General features: G+C 37.0%; 1 protein-coding gene across 3 annotated transcripts in view; it reads right to left on the reverse strand.

Moving 5' to 3' along the window:
• Positions 1-19,725, reverse strand: part of ABCB11 (ATP binding cassette subfamily B member 11) — a 151,053-nt gene that overhangs the window by 85,301 nt on the left and 46,027 nt on the right. For all 3 annotated transcript variants that reach the window (XM_077154074.1, XM_077154075.1, XM_077154073.1), the window contains 2 exons: positions 2,256-2,343; positions 1,203-1,336 (listed from right to left, as the gene is read on the reverse strand). In XM_077154074.1, coding sequence (XP_077010189.1) covers positions 1,203-1,336; positions 2,256-2,343 — 222 coding nt within the window. The remainder of the gene's footprint in view (positions 1-1,202; positions 1,337-2,255; positions 2,344-19,725) is intronic.

Consider the following 19,725-nt stretch of genomic DNA (forward strand, 5'->3'; position numbering starts at 1 on the left):
CTTCTTCCCTATATTTCCATGCAAATTTAATTACAGTGTATCCGTGTATGTATGTAATTATTACATTCTGCTTAGAGGCAGTAGAGAGTAGTGGTTAAGAGCACAGACTCTGAAACCAGACTCTGAATTTAAATACCAGCTCTTTTTGGACAAGTTACTTAAGCTCTCTGTGCCTCTTTTCCTCATCTGAAAAATGGGGATAATAAAACAGAACCTACTTCAAAAGGTAATAAAGAAGATTCAGTTGGTTATTATATATAAAGCATGGAACAGGTATTATTCCTGTTAGCTCTGATTGTTGTTTTTTTTTATGCTTGTTCCTCTTATCCCTTCTACTAAGCCATAAATTCTTTAAGAGCAAGAGCTCTGAGGTTTATTTTTGTACTTTGCACAGTCGGTTGAATAGAATCACGTTAATTTCATATTCCTAAAACCCTTCCCTTAATCTCTGTATAAATAGAGCAAATGGCTTGGGACTTGATAGCAAGAGAACCTGAGATTACCCAAATATTAGACAATTGCAACCTAGCAAGGTTAAGTTTTAGTTCAAGGTCACAGTAAGTAAGGGGCAGAATGAGTACTAGAATCTAAGAGTCCCAGCCTTCAGTCTGTTTTCATCTTTACTACACACTGCCGCTCATGGGACCGCAAAGTTCAATAAGATTCGTCTGCTTCTAATTATTCAAGACCCCTTTCGAACTTCTGGGGGTGTTAATGACCCAATTTAGTAATTGGATGTAAAGTGGATTTATATCCAGCTTTTTAATTTGAATATTTATCAAACATTTTTGGATTTTTTCCTTTTGTTTTTATGTGCTAAAATTGCCTCCACAGATACAGCAAGATAGTTCTAATAATATCATTTTTCCTATGGGCACACATATTGAGGCATCCAGTGACCTCTCCTTTTGAGACCAAATAACCCTACTTCTTTCAACTCTCTTCCATAATACTTTATTTATAATATCTTAATCAAGAGCCTACAAATCAAATTATAGTGCCCTGTTTTTCAATTTTTAATTACCATATTTGGTAAAGCATTACCTCTGATAAAGCCATGCAACTTAAAAAAGCCCAACTTAGGAAACAAAAAATATAAAAAAAAACTGGAAAATGTACCTCAAATTATACAATTTAGGAACAACAGTTCCATTATTAGAAAATCATACATACATCAAAACATTGTTCTACCAGCTACTTACTCGGAAAATCTCGTGTTCACCTCTCCCACTGAATTGCAGTCAAACCATCCTATTTCCATTCTCATTATTCTCTTAAAGTAGACTTTTCTTATTTTCTGTATCTGGCGAGCTGCAGCAATCACCCAAAAGCATATCTGAAAATGGAGCAAGAAATGTTTAGCAGCCCATTTTAAAAAATTACATTAATTCCTTTTTCTCTTTTCAGGAGAAAATCATTTCAAAATAACAGTTTAGCAAAGGAGAGAAGCAATTTACAAAATGCCTCTTCTTGGAAGCTCAAGTGCTTGTTCTCAGGTGAACTACAGACATCAAACTGGAAGATTGGGAATTGAATCCAGCTCTGATACTGAGCAGTTCCATGACTTTTGGACTTAACCTTAATGAGCTTCACTTTCCTTGTGTGTAAAATACGATTCACAGGGCCAATCATTGCTTGTAAGTCACTATTTCTGCGTGCCATTTCTAAGTGAGTTTTGCTATAGTTTTTAGGTGGCTAGTCAGTGATTTTCAGGGAAAATAAGGCAAAATTGTGACACAAGCAGGGAATCTGCAGGCAGCTTTTGCCCATCCAAAGCAAAGCAAGTCTGTCATTACATCCAATGCCAGAATGGGAAAAGTGGTTAATTTCTTTTTACAACTAGTACTAACTTACTGGAATTCTTGAATGAATGGGAAGGAATTCGTTATTTTTTTCTACAGAAGGCAAAAGATGAAATATTTGTCTTTCTTCAAAAAAGGGTTAAAACTCCAAGCCCTTCCCTGGTTTAAAGTTAGATTTAAATTTACAAAACTAAATTTAACTAAGGACAGAGGAAGATAGGACATTAAAAGTAGAAGTCTGTTCTTCATCTTTCTGGACAACTGCTTATGTCTTCTTCTCTGCCCTGAGAAGAAGAATCCCCCCCCCCCCCAATTCTCTCCTGTTTCCAGGAAATAGACCCCTACTCCTTAGGACTTTGAATAACTTAAAGGTTAAAGAAAACAGCTTGCATTCCATTGTAACGTCTTTGAACCCAGATATTGATCTGTAAATAAAATGGTGGAGCTACTAACCTGAAAATATCCTGTGATAAGTACTAGGATTCCAATCCCAGCATAGAAAATGGCAAATCTGATCATTTCACTTTCAATGTCAATTGACCTTTAAAAGAAGGGAGGAAATGTTAAGACTCCACAAATAGGGTCAAGCTTCCAGAAGGCTTTCAAATACATGTATTATTTATTTCTATGAAATATATATAAATCATTTGTTTTATGCAGCATTATAATCAATCCAACAAAATCCCTAAATAAACTCCACGGTACCAATAAAAGCAAAGATGTCCACACCCTTCATTTTGACAGGTAGAGTTGCTAGAGCTAGAAATAATTAATCAGCAGCTGGTGGAAGCCCAGGAACACTAGGCAGCAGCCCCGTGCTCGGTCCACCATGGCCCCCTGTCACTCATGCACATCATGTAGTGATACAGCAATCAGAGCTAGAGAAACGTTTTAAAAGCCAGAGAGGCTGTCTGAAAAGACATTGGTAGAAAGAAGTGTGCTATAAATCAGGAGGTTTACTGTCACTTCCTCTAGGAATCTAAGCCAGGTTTTCAATACCTCCATCTCAGATTGATGATGTGAAAAATGTGCATTTCATCTTTCTGTAGGGAGAGGGAGGTACTTTATTAGCCTTACCTATCTGCTGGCTATAGCCCATGAAGTTCCATTTTCCAGAACTATTTCTAGGATTGAAGCCAAAGACACTTGTGGAGAATAGTAAGAAAGCTTTTTGGTATTCTTCAGCACAACTACCATGCTGCAGGACAGGACAGAGAACTGGCAGGGGCAGGGAGGGGAGGAATGTTCTGAAATCGAGAAGGGAGAGACTAGCAGGTGATGCCATGTGCCTTGCCATGTGGGAGAAGAGCCAAGGATTACCGGCAGCCAGTCTTCAGGAAGAAAGCCCTGGTGATGCCTTCATGTGGACAGTTTTCTGGACTCTAACCAATTAGTGATCCCACCAAAATTCAAATGTGGTCATTAGGAAGTATTTCTACTTGGGGAAAAAAAAAAAGTAAACTGAAGCAAAGAAGAATGGAAGAAGCTTCAGCATGTGAAAAACCTTTATTATTTCACAGTAAACATTCTGATGGGCTAAATCACAAAGACAAGGAATAGAATCAGGAGATCCCAGAAAATATAGAAAATGGAAATGCAACAACATCGAAAAAGAAAATTATGAGAATCAGTAAACTTGCAAATAGAACACTTTTTAAAAGTAGAGTAGAGGAATAGTGACACAAAACACAATTTATATGATGACATAAAAGATAAACTGAGGGTGCATGGATGGTTCAGTGGTAGAATGCTTGCCTTCTATGCAGGAAACCCGGGTTCGATTTCTAGACCTTGCACCCCCCCCCCAAAAAAGAAGATACACTGGTTAATGGTTTGTTAATTTGAAGAGCATTTAAGATTAGGAGCTACACAGGAAAACGTGACCTACCTTGAAATTGTATAGCTCATGTATGAAATCAGAAGCTTGAGAGAGGTTTTCTAAGATTTGACAAGAATCAAGAACCTACTTATGACGTTAACAATAAAGAGTTGTGACGTTGCAAGAATCTTGCCTATTCTATTAATAATAATAAAAATAATTTTGATCAACCATTCTACAAAAGTGAATTATCTTTCTATCTTTTGCACAGAAAATAATATTTAAAATTGTCATCATGTAAAAAGCCAATCAAAAGAGAACACAAAAAAGAATAATTCATAGATGGGTTAGACTGCTAATCAATAAAAAATTATAGGCCATATTTCTAGATTTTGTAGTATCTATAATATTTGTTACTTAAAAATGTAAATTTGTGATTTCTTTTTCATTATAAATAAATATTTACTTTTGTATAAGAAAAAAGTATATTCTGAAACTACTTTTAGGAAATGAGAAATTTTACAGCCATGAAATCAACATACTGGGGCAGGCCAAGGTGGCTCAGTGGCAGAGTTCTCACCTGCCATGCCGGAGACCTGAATTCTATTCCCGGTGCCAGCCCATGCGAAAAAAAAAAAAAAACATATTGGGTGATGAGATAAAATTATATAGAGCCTAATTCTTTTAAACATTGGAAGGCTGTATCATTAGTATTTTGCTTTTATTCTACATCCTTTCTGCTCTCAATCAGGCCTTCCCTTTGTGAACCAAACTTAAACTGTCTCTCCCCCATACCTATATTTCTCTTTCTTTGAACAATTGTGAATGGCATTATATTTTGAATTTTTGTGTTCATGTGTTCATTGCTAGTATAAAGAAATACAACCTTTTTTTTTTTTTTAATTTTTGCATGAGCAGGCACCGGGAATCAAACCCAGATCTCCTGCATGGCAGGCGAGAACTCTGCCCACTGAGCAACCGTGGCCTGCCCTACAATTGATTTTTGTATGTTTATCTTGTATACTGTAACTTCGCTAAAGTCACATAATAGTTTTTGGAGTCTTCTCTAGATTCCTTGGGATTTTCTATGTAGATAATCATGTCATCTGAAAATAGGGAAAGTTTTATTTCTTACTTTGATAAATGTATGATTTTTATTTCCTCTCTTCATCTTTTGCACTGGCTAGAATTTCCAGCACCCTGTTGACTAAGAATGATGACAACACATGTCCTTGCCTTGTTTCCAATCCTGGGGGAAAGCACTCTATCTTTTACCATTAAGTATAATGTGAATTGGAGGGTTTTCGTAGGTGACCTTTATCAAATTGAGGACATTTCCTCTATCCCTAATTTTCTGAGAGTTTCTATCATGGATGGGTGTTAAATTTTGTTATACGCTTTTGCTGCATTTATTGAGATGATCGTATGGATTTTCTTTTTTGGCTAATTAACATTGTAGCTTATACTAATTATTCTTTCAAATATCAAACCAACCTTCCATCCTTGGAATAAACCCTATGTAGTCATAGTGTATAATTATTTTTATATATTTCTGAGTTAGTCTTTGCTAATACTTTTAAAGGATTTTTACATCTATATTCATAAAGGATATCACTCAGGAGGGTTGATGACTGTTAACGGCCTTGATTTCTGTTTAAACTATTTATTATGAATTTTTCTTAATTTTTATTAGTATTTTTTTAATTATTGCCAAGAAACTGCAATGAATATACCTATATTATGAATCTATTTGCACAAACACATACAGCCTATGATTTTACATGTTTTCATAATGATATATAATGATTTTATATATATATATACATGTACATATGTGAAATATCAAGCAGTTAGAACTAGATGACTAGCCCACTTTATAAATGAAGAAAAGGTTCATAAGGCCTAATTATTCATCCAAGGTATACTGTTGACTTATGGCAGGTTAGGGTGGGAATCTAGACCTTTTGCTTTCTTTATTGTAGGTACACACATTCAGCTCAGAAGCCATATAAAAATATGTATATGGATTCATCTATCAGTAGAAATATGTGGGACTATTATAGTTGTTTAGTTCCATAGACATCATTTAAACTCTACAGCACTGGAAAACTATTGGAAGAATGTTCTTATTTCTGTACAACCCTATCAAAAGCACTGGTGGCATGCTCTCTTTTATAGCCAGGATGGTGCTTCTTGAACAAAGAAAGTATGAAGAAGCTTAGTAAACACTGGCATCTGTGGAGATTCAAAAGTAAAAAGGGCATGGACTTGCAGCTGAGTAAGTTACACTTCTGGAATAACAGAATGAGTAGCTTAACTGTGACCCAGTTCCCAGAAAAACAAGCAAAGCTGAAAAAAAAACTATTAAAAATAATCATCTAGGTCTCTAGAAATTGTCCTAAGATCACATAGCAAATGGAGAAATATTAATCCAAGAAAATCTACTAAAATTTGGCAAGAACAATGAGAGTCTGTGGCATCTGAAGCATGAGCAGCTCCCCCACCCGGCTCCCGACTTCAGCTTTCCAGAAACTCCACTCCAAATGAGTACCATCAAGACAATGGGACCACATCCCTCCTCAGATCCCAATCAATGGTTACCAATCTCAGTGTGTGGGGCAGACTGCCATCATTTCTCACCTCTTCAAGTCAAGTTGAATAAGCTAAATCTGTGGGCAGAACAACCAAGAGGATGGGGCTCCCTTCCTCCACCCTGGTTCCAACTATGGGACAAAGACTCAGCCCCAGACATGGCAGAGAAAGAATATTAGGTGACTAAAAGCTCTCCTCAGTTCCGTAACTGGACAGAGGTTCCACACGAGGAGAGGAAAGTCAAGAAAACCAGAGTCTACTGCTTTGCCCAACACACGGTGTAGTGGCTCAGAGTCTTTGCCTGGGGGAGAGGGAGTCCATAAGAAAAAGGCCCCAAATTTCTCCCCAAAGGAACAGACTATTTGAAGTGAGCATGGAGAAGCACAGGCCTAAATAAGCACTGCTGAAGACAATAACTCCTGTTAATGAAGAGCAACATGATAAAAAATAGGACAGCTAGTTGACAAGAGAGAACTAGGAAAAGAAAACGCTAAGAAGGGCCCTCCTGAGGTCAGAGTAAACCTCAAAAACTGGCTCACAAACTACCTCTGCCCATATTTAATTGGATCAGACTGACAAACAATTTATGCCTCAGAGCACTGTCAAAAATAATACAGCAGTCAAATGGCAATTAGTGGAGCCTAACTGGTGGGGTGTAATACCAAATGAAGTAGGCAGCTTAACAGAGAGACTAGAGGAAGAGACAGAGGGTCAAAAAAAAAAAAGCCCTGCTAAAACCACTGTCATCCCAGGATATCTATGCAGATACCCTAGGATGTATCCTCCAAAGAGTCACACCAAAGACTTCGGACTCTGGGGAAACAGATGTCACTAAATTAGCCTAGCTAAGTCACAAAGCAAACGATCAACAATAAAACCCCAGAAAACCTACACAAAAATAAGAAATATTTCAAGTCAACAGTGCAGCCTTCCACCCAAAGGCACTAGAAAAAGGAGAGCAAACTAAACCCAAAGCAAGAAGGAATTTAATAGAAAGAGTAGAGCAGAAATAAATGAAATTGAGAATAAGACAAAAAAAAATAGAAAAAATAAATGAATCCAAAAGTTGGTTTTGAGAAAAGATGAACAAAACTGACAATCCTTTAGCTTGACTGACCAAGAAAAATGAGAGAAGACTCAAATTACTAAAATCAGAAATAAGAGAGGGGACAATACAACTGACCTTACAGATACAAAAAGAATTATAAGTGAATGCCATGAACAACTATATGCCAAAAATTAGACAACTTACATGAAATTGGCAAGGTCCTAGAAAGACACAAACTATCAAACTGACTCAAGAAGAAATATAAAATATGAATAAATCTATCACATGTAGAAATAGAATCTTTCCCAACTCGTTCTCATCTTGTTCAATGAGGCCAACTTGTCTAATGAGGACAATATTATCCTCATACCAAAGCCAGACAAAGAAATCACAAGAAAACTACAGACCAAAAGTTCTTATTATTGATAAGATGAAAAAAGCCTCTATAAAAATATTAGTGAATCAAATCCAGGAATAAATAAGAATGATTATATATTATAACCAATGAAAGTTTATCTCAGAAATACAAAGTTGGTTCGAAATCCAAAAATCATCCCACATAATAAAATATATCAATAGAATAAAGGACAAAAAACATGTAATCATCTCAATAGATGCCAAAAATGCACTTGACAAAATTCAAAACCCTTTCATGATAAAACACTCAACAAGCAAGGAAGAGCAGGGAAGTTCCTCGACCTGTTAAAGGACATCACAAAAATCACACAACATTACAGTCAATGGTGAAAGACTGAATGGTTTTCCATAAGATCAGGAAATAGACAAATATGTGTGCCCTCATCACTTCTATTCAACACTGTACTGAAGGTTCTACCTAGAGTGACTATGAAAAAAAAAAAAGGAGGGAAAAAAGGCATGCACTTTGGAAAGGAAGAAGTAAACTATCTCTATTTGCAGATGATGTAATTTTCTATATAGAAAATATTAAGATGCCACTAAAAAATTACTACAACAATCAACAAATTCAATAAGATTGCTATATACAAGAACAATACATAATATTTAATTGTATTTCTGTACAGTAGCAATGAGAAAACCCCAAACTGAGTAAGAAAACAATTCTATTTATAATAGTATAAAAAAGAGAAGAATTAACAACAAAACACTGTTGAAACAAATTAAAGAAGACCTAAATTAATGGAGAGCCTTCCCATGTTCATGGATTTAATATTATTAAAATGGTAATCTTGGAAGATGGCGGCTTAGTAAGACGCACGGGTCTTAGTTCCTCCTCCAGAAAAGCAACTAAAGAAACAGAAACAATACGAAACAGCTCCCGGAGTCACGACAGAAACCAAAAAGACAGCGTACCCCATTCTGGAACAGCTGAATGGGCAGGGAGAATCTGCTGCGGTGAGATACCCGAGGGGCGCGCGTTTTCCCGGCCGGGGCGGCTGGCGACTGGGGTCCCCTCCACGCACGTGGCTCCCCGGTCTGACTGGGAACGTTGGATAGCGGGGCCCTCCCATCACGCTTGGCGTTTCGGGCCAGCTGGGCAATTAGGACCGGCACTCTCCCAAGCCTCGGCGGCCAGCGACCCCCGCCTCCACGCGCGGTTTCCCAGGCCGACTGCCCCGCAGACAGACGAGCGCCACGAGCGCCACCTACTGGGCAGGAAAAGAAAAACAGAGCCCAGAGATTTCACAGAAAAGGCTTTCAACCAGCTGGGTCCCACACCCAGGGAAATCTGATCAAATGCCCAGACACCAGCAGAAAATAATGGATGATGCTCGGAAAATTGAAGATATGGCCCAGTCAAAGGAACAAACCAATAGTTCAAATGAGATACAGGAGCTGAGACAACTAATGCTGAATATACGAACAGAAATGGAAAAACTCTTCAAAAACCAAATCAATAAATTGAGGGAGGACATGAAGAAGACATGGGCTGAACAAAAAGAAGAAATAGAAAATCTGAAAAAACAAATCACAGAACTTATGGGAGTGAAGGACAAAGAAGAAAAAATGGAAAAAACAATGGATACCTACAATGGTAGATCTAAAGAGACAGAAGCTACAATTAGTGAACTGGAGGATGGAACATCTGAATTCCAAAAAGAAACAGAAACTATAGGGAAAAGAGTGGAAAAACTTGAGCAGGGGATCAGGGAACTGAATGACAATATGAAGCGCACAAATATACGTGTTGTGGGTGTCCCAGAAGGAGAAGAGAAGGGAAAAGGAGGAGAAAAACTAATGGAAGAAATTATCACTGAAAATTTCCCAACTCTTATGAAAGACCTAAATTTGCAGATCCAAGAAGTGCAGCGCACCCCAAAGAGAATAGACCCAAATAGGCGTTCTCCAAGACACTTACTAGTTAGAATGTCAGAGGTCAAAGAGAAAGAGAGGATCTTGAAAGCAGCAAGAGAAAAACAATCTGTCACATACAAGGGAAACCCAATAAGACTATGTGTAGATTTCTCAGCAGAAACCATGGAAGCTAGAAGACAGTGGGATGATATATTTAAATTACTAAAAGAGAAAAACTGCCAACCAAGACTCCTATATCCAGCAAAATTGTCCTTCAAAAATGAAGGAGAAATTAAAACATTTATAGACAAAAAGTCACTGAGAGAATTTGTGACCAAGAGACCAGCTCTGCAAGAAATACTAAAGGGAGCACTAGAGTCAGATACGAAAAGACAGAAGAGAGAGGTAAGGAGTAAAATGTAGAAAGAAGGAAAATCATATATGATATATATAATACAAAAGCCAAAATGGTAGAGGAAAATATTATCCAAACAGTAATAATACTAAAAGTTAATGGACTGAATTTCCCAATCAAAAGACATAGAATGGCAGAATGGATTACGACCCAGCAATACCACTGCTAGGTATCTACTCAAGGGACTTAAGGGCAAAGACACAGACGGACATTTGCACACCAGTGTTTATAGCAGCATTATCTACAATTGCAAAGAGATGGAAACAGCCAAAATGTACATCAACAGACGAGTGGCTAAACAAACTGTGGCGTATACCTACGGTGGAATATTATGCAACTTTAAGACAGACTAAACTTATGAAGCATGTAATAACATGGATGGACCTAGAGAACATTATGCTGAGTGAGTCTAGCCCAAAACTAAAGGACAAATACTGTAAGGTCCCACTGATGTGAACCGACATTCGAGAATCAGCTTGGAATATATCATTGGTAACAGAGACCAGCAGGAGTTAGAAACAGGGTAAGACAATGGGTAATTGGAGCTAAAGGGATACAGACTGTGCAACAGGACTAGATACAAAAACTCAAAAATGGACAGCACAATAATACCTAAGTGTAATGTAACTAGGTTGGAACACTGAATGAAGCTGCACCTGAAATATGGTTTTTTGTTTGTTTGTTTGTGTGTTTGTATCTTTTGTTTTTGTTTTTTTCTTTTTCCTTTTTATATATATATATTATTAGTATTATTATTTTAATTCTCTTCTCTATATTAACATTCTATATCTTTTTCTGCTGTTTTGCTAGTTCTTTTCCTAAATCGATGCAAATGTACTAAGAAATGATGATCATACATCTATGTGATGATACTAAGAATTACTGAGTGCATTTGTAGAATGGAATGATTTCTAAATGTTATGTTAATTTCTTTTCTTTTTTTTGATTAATAAAAAAATTTAAAAAAAAATGGTAATCTTCCCCCAAATAATCTACAGATTGAAAATATTCCCTATCAAAATCTCAGTGGACATTTTTTGCAGAAATTGACAAGCTGATCCTTAAATTCATATGAAAATGCAAGGAATGATAATACCAAAAACAATCTTGAAAATATATGAACAAAGTTGGCGGACTCACGGTGCCCAGTTTCAAAACTTACTACAAAGCTATAGAATTAAGACAGTGTTGGACAGGCATGAAGATAGATATAACATTGCTCTCTCAGATATGACACCAAAAGCATAAGCAAGAAAATAACAAAAGAAAAAATAGATAAACTAGACATTATCAAAATTAAAAAATTGTACTTCAAAGGACATGATATAGAAAGTCAAAAGACAACCCATAGAATGGAAGAAAATTGTTATGATCATAATTTTGATAGGGACTCATATCCAGAATATATGAAAACTATTACAACTCAATAATAAAAAAGACATATAACCCAATTAAAAATGGGCAAAGGGTCTGAATAGGCTTTTCTCCAAAGAATAAATATAACCCAATTAAAAATGGGCAAAGGGTCTAAATAGGCTTTTCTCCAAAGAATAAATGTCATAAAGCACATGAAAATCTGATCAACTTCATTAACCATCAGGGAAATGCAAGCCTGAATCACAATTAAATACTACCTCAAACCCATAGGAAGGCTATTGTATTTTTCTTATGACTGCTATAAAAAATTACCATAAACTTTGCTGCTTGAAACAACACAAAATTCATTATCTCATAATTCTTAGGGTCAGAAGTTCAAAGTCAGTTTCCCTAGCTGAAATCAGCAAGTTGAGAGGGCCAGGCTTCCACTGAAGGCTCTATGGGAGATTCTGTTTCTTGACTCTTTCAGCTTCTGGTGGCTGCTGGCATTTCTTGGTCTGTGGCTGCATTCACCCCAGTCTCTTCCTCTGAAGTCACATTTTCTCTTTTGTCTATAAGTCAGATTTTCCTTTGCCTCCAACTTAGGGACTGTTCCTCTTAAGGACACCTATGATTGCACTTAGGACACCAGGTAATCCAGGATAATCTTCCCATTGCAAGATTCTTAACGCCATCTGCAAAGACCTTTTTTCCCATCTATTATAACATTTACAGGTTCCAAGGATTAAGATGTAGATATCTTTGGAGGCCATTATCAACCTACCACAGCTATAATGAAAAACAAAGATAATTACAAGTGTTGACAAGGATGTAGGGAAATTGGAACTACATACACTGCTGGTGGGTTGTAAATGGTGAGCAATTATAGAAAATATTCTCACAGTTCCTCAAACGGTTAACTACACAGTTACATGATCTAGCAATTCCACTCCTAAGTACATACCAAGAGAAATGAAAATAAATGTCCACCAAAAACTTATATTCAGAGCAGTGAATATTTTTCATAATAGTGAAAATGTAGAAACAGCATAAAAATTCATTAGCTAATGAACGCATAAGTAAAACGTGATCTGTTCCTATAATGTGATACCATTCAGCAATACAAGAAAGGAAGTACTGTTTCAAGCTACAACATGAATGAATCATGGAAACATTATGCTAAAATGAATGACGCCAATCACAAAGGACTATAGCTTATTATTTCATTTATATGAAATGTCTAGAATAGGCAAATCTATAGAGACAGAAAGTAGATTTAGTGGTCGCCTAAGGCTGGGGGAATATAGGTTTGGGAGTGATAGCTAAGAGATACAGTGTATCTTTTTGTGGTAAAGAAAATATTCTAAAAGTAGACAGTGGTGATTGATATACAACTCTATGAATACACTAAAAACCATTGAACTGTAAACTTTAGATGGGTGAATTATGTTATATGAGTTATATCTCAATGTTTATTTTTAAAATAGATATTTTTAAAGTTTATGTGCTCCTGAGGCATGCAACTCAGTAAATAGCCTTGAGAACAATATGCTGAGTGAAATAAGCCAGAAACAAAAAGACAAACCTCATTACACCTCACTAACATGGAATAACAGTAATGTGCAAACTCTGAGAACTGACTCTGAGAACATAGGTTGTCAAGGGAACGCTTACTGTAAAGGTTCCTATTGTAAGCTCTTACAGCAGTCATGCCTATTCCTGAGCTGTAACGTCATTTCTAAATTCTGAGATGCTGAGCTCTTTGTATATAACCTGGTTGGTTCCTGGAACTTTGGATATCTGGGTGGCACCTGAGACTCAGAGCTAGAGTTCTGTAGCTATGAAAGTCAGCGTCACGCCATACAACTGTTAAAACAGCTGACCAAGACGTCAGACTTCAAATAGAGATATGAATGAAGCAGATCTGGTTAGGACTAAAGTAAAACAGAATAAATGTTAAAGGATTATATTCAGTGTTTTTTTGTTTTGCTTTGTTTTTTGTATGCTGGATAGCAGGTCTCATTTCATTATTTTTCTATATGAGTATCCTGTTACTGTAGCACCAATTGTTGAATTTTTATTTATTTGTTTGTTTTGCTTGTTCGTTTGTTTTTTGGGAAGTGCAAGGACTGGGAATCGAACCTGGGTTTTCTGCATGGCAGGTGAGAATTCTACCCCTGAGCTACACTTGCACCCCCTTGACAGTATTTTAAAACTTCAACTTCTGTGTGAAACCAAAGGAGGAGATGTTTATTTGGCACAAAATTTATGTTTTCTATCACACACTATCTAACTTGTATGGTCAGCTTATTCAAACACAGTAAATACATAGAACCTTGAATAGTGGGTGAGATCTAGTTGATTTGTACAGATCAGTATGGTGCCCTGATACATCCCAGAGTAATTTGGGCAGAGAATTAAAAAAGTATTTGCAAAGCCCTCTTGGGGAACTGGGGGAAAATACTGAAATATTAAACTTCCCCACACGGGGAATTCCAGTTATTCTTGCAAGAATTGGGAACAACCAATTAAATAGGCCAAGCCCTCGATCTTGGGACTAGCCCCTGTGAAACTTATTCCTATAAAGGAAAAGCTAAGGCTGCTTATAATTATGCCTAAGAGCCACCCCCAGAGAATTCTTTTGCTGCTCAAATGTGGCCTCTCTCCTGAAGCCAATTTGGCAGGGAAACTCACAGCCTTCCCCTCTACATGGGACATGACTCCTAGGGGTGTAAATCTCCCTGGCACTATGAGATATGACTCCAGGGATTAACCTGGACTCATCAACATGGGATTGAGAAAGACTTCTTGACCAAAAGGGGGAAGAAAAAGGAAACAAAATAAAGTTTCAGTGGCTGAGACATTTCAAATAGAGTCGAGAGGTCACTCTGGAGTTTGTTCTTATACATTATATAGATATCCCTTTTTAGTTTTAGCAGATTAGGATAGCTAGAAGGAAACACTTGAAACTGTTGAACTGCATTCTATTAATATTGATTCTTGAAGACAATTATATAACTATATAGCTTTTATTGTCTGACCAGGTATAAGAGGCATGATTTGTTTTGGGTGTTCTTTTCCACTTTTGTTTTTATTTTTATTCTTATATGTATTTTTGGACTCAAAAATTGTGGTGATGAATACACAACTATATGATGATTTTGTGAAACATTGATTGTACACTTTGGATGATTATATGGTATGTAAAAATATCTCAATAAAATTGCATTAAAAAAGTTTATGGGCTCAATGTGTCTAACTTCAAAATTGTACTTCACTAGATGAACACTTAAGTTAAATATATTTTGCTAAAAAATACGGAGAAAGTATAAGCTCAGCTTTCTACATTGATGCATCCATATGTGGGGCACATGGGAACACAAGCTTCACAGGAATTGTGGATGTCAGACTCCAAGGTGGCCCCCAACAGTTTCTGTCTCCAACATTCACACTCTAAATGTACCAGGGTGGGTCTGTGTGACCAAAGGAGTATGGCAGAAATGGTTGTATCTCATTTCCAGGATTAAGTTATAAAAGAGTTAGTGGCTTCCATTTGAGTTTTTACATTTTAAATGGATAAAAGGAAAGGAAGTAGAGAAAGAGTCACACGTATCCTCAGTTAGTGGGAATGTAAAATGGTACATCTGCTCTGGAAGGGAGTTTGGCAGTTCCTCAGGAAGCTAAGTATAGAATTTCCATATGATCCAGCATTCCTATTACAAGTCATATATTCAGAGGAATTGAAGGTAAGGACACAAATGGACATTTGCACACCAATGTTTATAGCAGCATTATTTATGATTACCAAGAGATGGAAACTGCCCAAATGTCCATCAACGGATGAGTGGCTAAACAAACTTTAGTATATATATATATATATATATATATATATATATATATATATACACACACACAATAGAATATCACGCAGCTGTGAGACAGAATAAAGTCATAGAGCATGTAACAACGTGGATGAAATTTGAGGACATTATGCTGAGTGAAATTAGCCAGAAACAAAAGGACAAACACTGTATGGTCTCACTAATATGAACTAATATTAACGAGTGAACTTTGAAAGTTAAGTTAAGAACACAGGTTATCAGGAGATAGGAGGAGGGTTGAGATTGGGCATTTGGTGCTGAAGGGATACAGATCGTGCAACAGAACTGATTGTAAAAATTCAGAAATGGATAGCACAATACTACCAGATGGTAATAATATAAGTACACTGAATTAAGCTGAATGTGAGTATGGTTGAGGGAGAAGGGCTGGGGGCATGTATGAAACCAGAAGGGAAGATAGAGGATAAAGACTGAGATGGTAAACCTTAGGAATGCCTAGAATGGACAATGATATGTGATTAAATGTTCATATACAAAACGCTTTTGCATGAGGGAGAACAAATAAATGTCAACATTGCAAGGTGTTGAAATGGATGGTATATGCAAAAAAGTACAATCAATGCAACCTAGGGTCTATAGTCAACAGTGTCATGGTAGTATGCGTCCACTGAATGTAACCAAGGCATTACGCCCAAAGTAAATCTCAAAAAAGGTGGGGGGAGGGCATGGGGGAGAGGTATGGATTCTTTGAAATGTCCTCATCTAGATTATGGTGGCAAAGGCATGTCTATTTATTTAGGTTGGATTGTATGATGTGCGAATACAATTATTTAAAAATTAACAGAGAGAGGGCAGTGCAAAGGTGGCTCAGTGGCAGAATTCTCGCTTGCCATGCCAGAGATGCAGGATGCAGGTTTGATTCCTGGAGCCTGCCCATGCCAAAAGAAAAAGAAAAAGAAAAAGAAAAAGAACAGAGAGAAACAAGTGCTAGAGGAAAAGAAATGTGGAGAAAGAGATGTACCTATTCATTGTTGGTATGGAAGCAAGAGGTGCAACCTCTCCGGAGGACAGTGTGGTGGTTCCACAGGAGGTTAAGGGTAGGGTTGCCATGTGATCTTACAACCCTGTTGCTAGGTATATACTTAGAGGAACTGAGAGTGCAGACATGAATGGACATTTTCACACTGGTGTTTATGGTGACAGTGTTGAATGGATGGAGGTGGCCTAAAGATACAACAACTGAGGAATGGAAGGGTGAACTGCGGTGTTTATATACAATGGACTACTGAGTGGCTACAAGAAGGAATGAAGTTGTGAGACAAGCAACTAGGTTTGAATGAACCTTAAGGACAGTATGTTGAATGAAATGTCAGAAACAGACGAGTATTATCATGCCTCATGCATATGGACTAACTATGATATACAAACTCAGAGAATTGAAGTCAAAAGCACGGATTATCAGGTTGGGGACTATTGTAAAGAGTCCTCAATTGTAAACTGTCACATATATTTAGAAGTTGTAACTGATATTTCTGAATTCTGAAATACTGAGCTATTTATATATAACCTGGTCATTACCTGAAACTTTGGATATTTATGTGACACCTGAGACTCAGAGTTAGAGCACTGAAGCTATGAAAGTTAGCATTATCCCATTCAACAATTGTTTAAAAAGCCAAAAAAGCGATCAGACTTCACTTAGAGAGATGAATGAAGCTGATCTGCACAGGATTAATGTAAATCAGAATACTGGGTAAAGGATATGGCCCATATTTTCAAACTTCAACCTCTGTGTGAGACCAAAGGGAGGGATGTTTATTTGGTACAAAATTTATATTTTGGGTAGCACGTTATCTAAGTTAACTGGTATGTTCAGTTTATTTTAACACCATAATTACATGGAATTTTGAATAGGGCATGAGATTTTGTTAGTTTGTCCAGGTTAGTGTGATGCCCTGCTATACCCCTGAGTAATTTAGGCAGAGAATAAAAAAGTATTTGCAAAGTCCCCTTGGAGGACTGGGGAGAAAGGAAGAAATATTCAACTTCCATATCTGGGGAATTCCTGATATTCTTGCAAGCAGTGGGGACAACCAATTCAGTAGGCTGAGCCCTCCATCTTGGGGCTTGCCCCATGAAGGTTATTCCTGCAAAGGAGATGCTAAGCCTACTGATGATCATGCCTAAGAGTCATCCCCAGCATTGCTTAGACATGGCCTCTATCTCTAAGCTAACTTGCAGGTGAACTCACTACCCTCCCCCACTACATGGGACATGACTCCTAGGGGTGTAGATCTCCCTGCAACATTAGACCTAACTCCCAGGGATTAGCCAGGACCCATCATCATGGTACTGAGATAGCCTTCTTGACCAAAAGAGGGAAGAGAGAAATGAGGCATAAAAAAAAAGTTTCAGTGGCTGAAAGATTTCAAACAGAGTCAAGAGGTTATCCTGGAGGTTATTCTTATGCATTATATAGACATCCCTTTTTAGCTTATGAAGTATTGGAATGGCAGGAGGGAAGTATCTGAAACTGTTGAGCTGTGTTCCAGTAGCCATGATTCTTGAAAATGATTGTATAATGATACAGCTTTTACAAAATGACTGTGTGATTGTGAAAGCCTTGTGTGTGATGCTCCTTTTATCCAGGGTATGGACAGATGAGTTAAAAAAAAAAAAAAAGGCTAAAAATAAATAAATAATAAGGGCAATAAAGGGTAAAAATTGGGTAGATTGAAATACTGTAGGTAAATGAGATGGAGGGGTAAGGGATGTGGGATATATGAATTCTTTTTTTTTTCTTTTTATTCTTTCTCCGGAGTGATGCAAATGTTCTAAAAATGATCATGGTGAAGAATACACAACTATGTAATGATATTGTGAGCCACTGATTGCATAATATGGTTGGATTGTATGTGTGGCTATTTCTAAAAAAAAACATTTTTAAAACAGGAAGGAAAGAAAAGAAAATTTTATTTGGAGTTTTCCTTCTTTCCTTCTTTTTCCTTATTGTTTGTTTATTCTGAGAAGAAATTCCAATAAGTTCATGAGGAGAAGCGATTATTCAGCTATAACTATTAGGAACCCTTTGAAATTCCATTCACTGGATTACAATTGCTATGTGGAAACATACAGTAAAAAAGTAAAACCAGCTCCCACCATTACACATACACTGGGTTATCTTGTGTAGTCTAAAACTAATACACCCACTATAAGAGGTGGAGGGATTGTATCTTTAATAATATACTTTTTCCATGAAAGAAACTTGTGAAGGAGTTGGGTAACTAAGGAGTCTTATTAATTCCTTCCTTGCAAGTAGGAAAATGTCCTCTCCTTTCTTCTTTGTCCCACCCAAGCCCATTGTCACAGCGATCTTACTACATAAAAGCAAAACAAACATTATTCAGAAGTACAACAAATAGTATTCATGTCAGTGAACACAATAACTCACAATTAAAGTATTTAATTGATTAGAAGAATTCCTGGTAATGGAATGGCCTAAGACATGTATGGTTCACATATTTTCAGATATCCATATGAAACAAGTAGTCTTGTTAATTTTTTTTAAAGGTATTTCTGTACATTGTATAGTATCCTGTATTCTTCCTTCAAGCACTTACCAGTTTGTAACTACATATTTATTTGAATGGCTTTACCAACTAATCTTAGTTCCACAAGGAAAAGGATTATGACTCTTTAAATAACCACTATATCCTTGATTCTTACCCATGTTCCCGGCACATAGTTGGTATTTAAAAATTGGAGATTGAAAGAGTATGAGCAAATGACCCTAAGAATAGATGATATGAGAGCCGTGGCGGGCCGAGCAGCCGTCGGGGTGCCGCGGTCCTGCTGGTCACCGTCAACATGGACTCGCCTTGGACCACCCAGCAAGCCTGCAGAAGAACTGGCTGCAGGAGTTTTATCCGGCGAGCTGCTTCTCACAGCTGCTGGTACTCATGCCTCCCTACTCCTCTGGGCAGCAACTCCGAGCCCTGGTGGCTGGTTCTGGGCAGCCTCTGCTGGGGGAAACAAGATGCCGTGTAGGAAAAAACTCTTTTTTAAAGTGGTCCCTGCAATGACAACAACCATTTGACTGAGCTTGAAGCCCATTCTTCTTCCAAAGTTCAGTCTTCAGAAGAAAGCAGCCTCAACAATTTGACTGCAATCTCCCGAGGGACCCAGTCAGCTAAGGCACTCCTAAATTCCCAGTCCTCAGAAGTTGTGGGAAATAAGATATTTTTGTTGATTTAAGATGTGAACTTTTATAGTAATTTGTTATGCAGCAAAATATAACTAATACACTAACAGATGGTTTTTATAAATATGGCATATCATTAAAATGAAAACCTTGCAAAGTTAGATTTATTTTAAGCAACCAAGTTTAAGTATTCAAGAGGAAAATAGTTCTTTAGCATTCGTAAATTAAGTAAAGTATATTCAAGGATAGGGCAACATGTTTGATATTAATGTTATTAGCATAATTGTTTTAAGAAGGAATGGTTATCTTGATATATATATATATCCTTTGATATATATATATCAAAAGATATTGCTAAAATTCAACAATCATTTCT

The sequence above is a fragment of the Tamandua tetradactyla genome, chromosome 3 (assembly GCF_023851605.1).
Source record: "Tamandua tetradactyla isolate mTamTet1 chromosome 3, mTamTet1.pri, whole genome shotgun sequence".
Classification (NCBI taxonomy): Eukaryota; Metazoa; Chordata; class Mammalia; order Pilosa; family Myrmecophagidae; genus Tamandua; species Tamandua tetradactyla.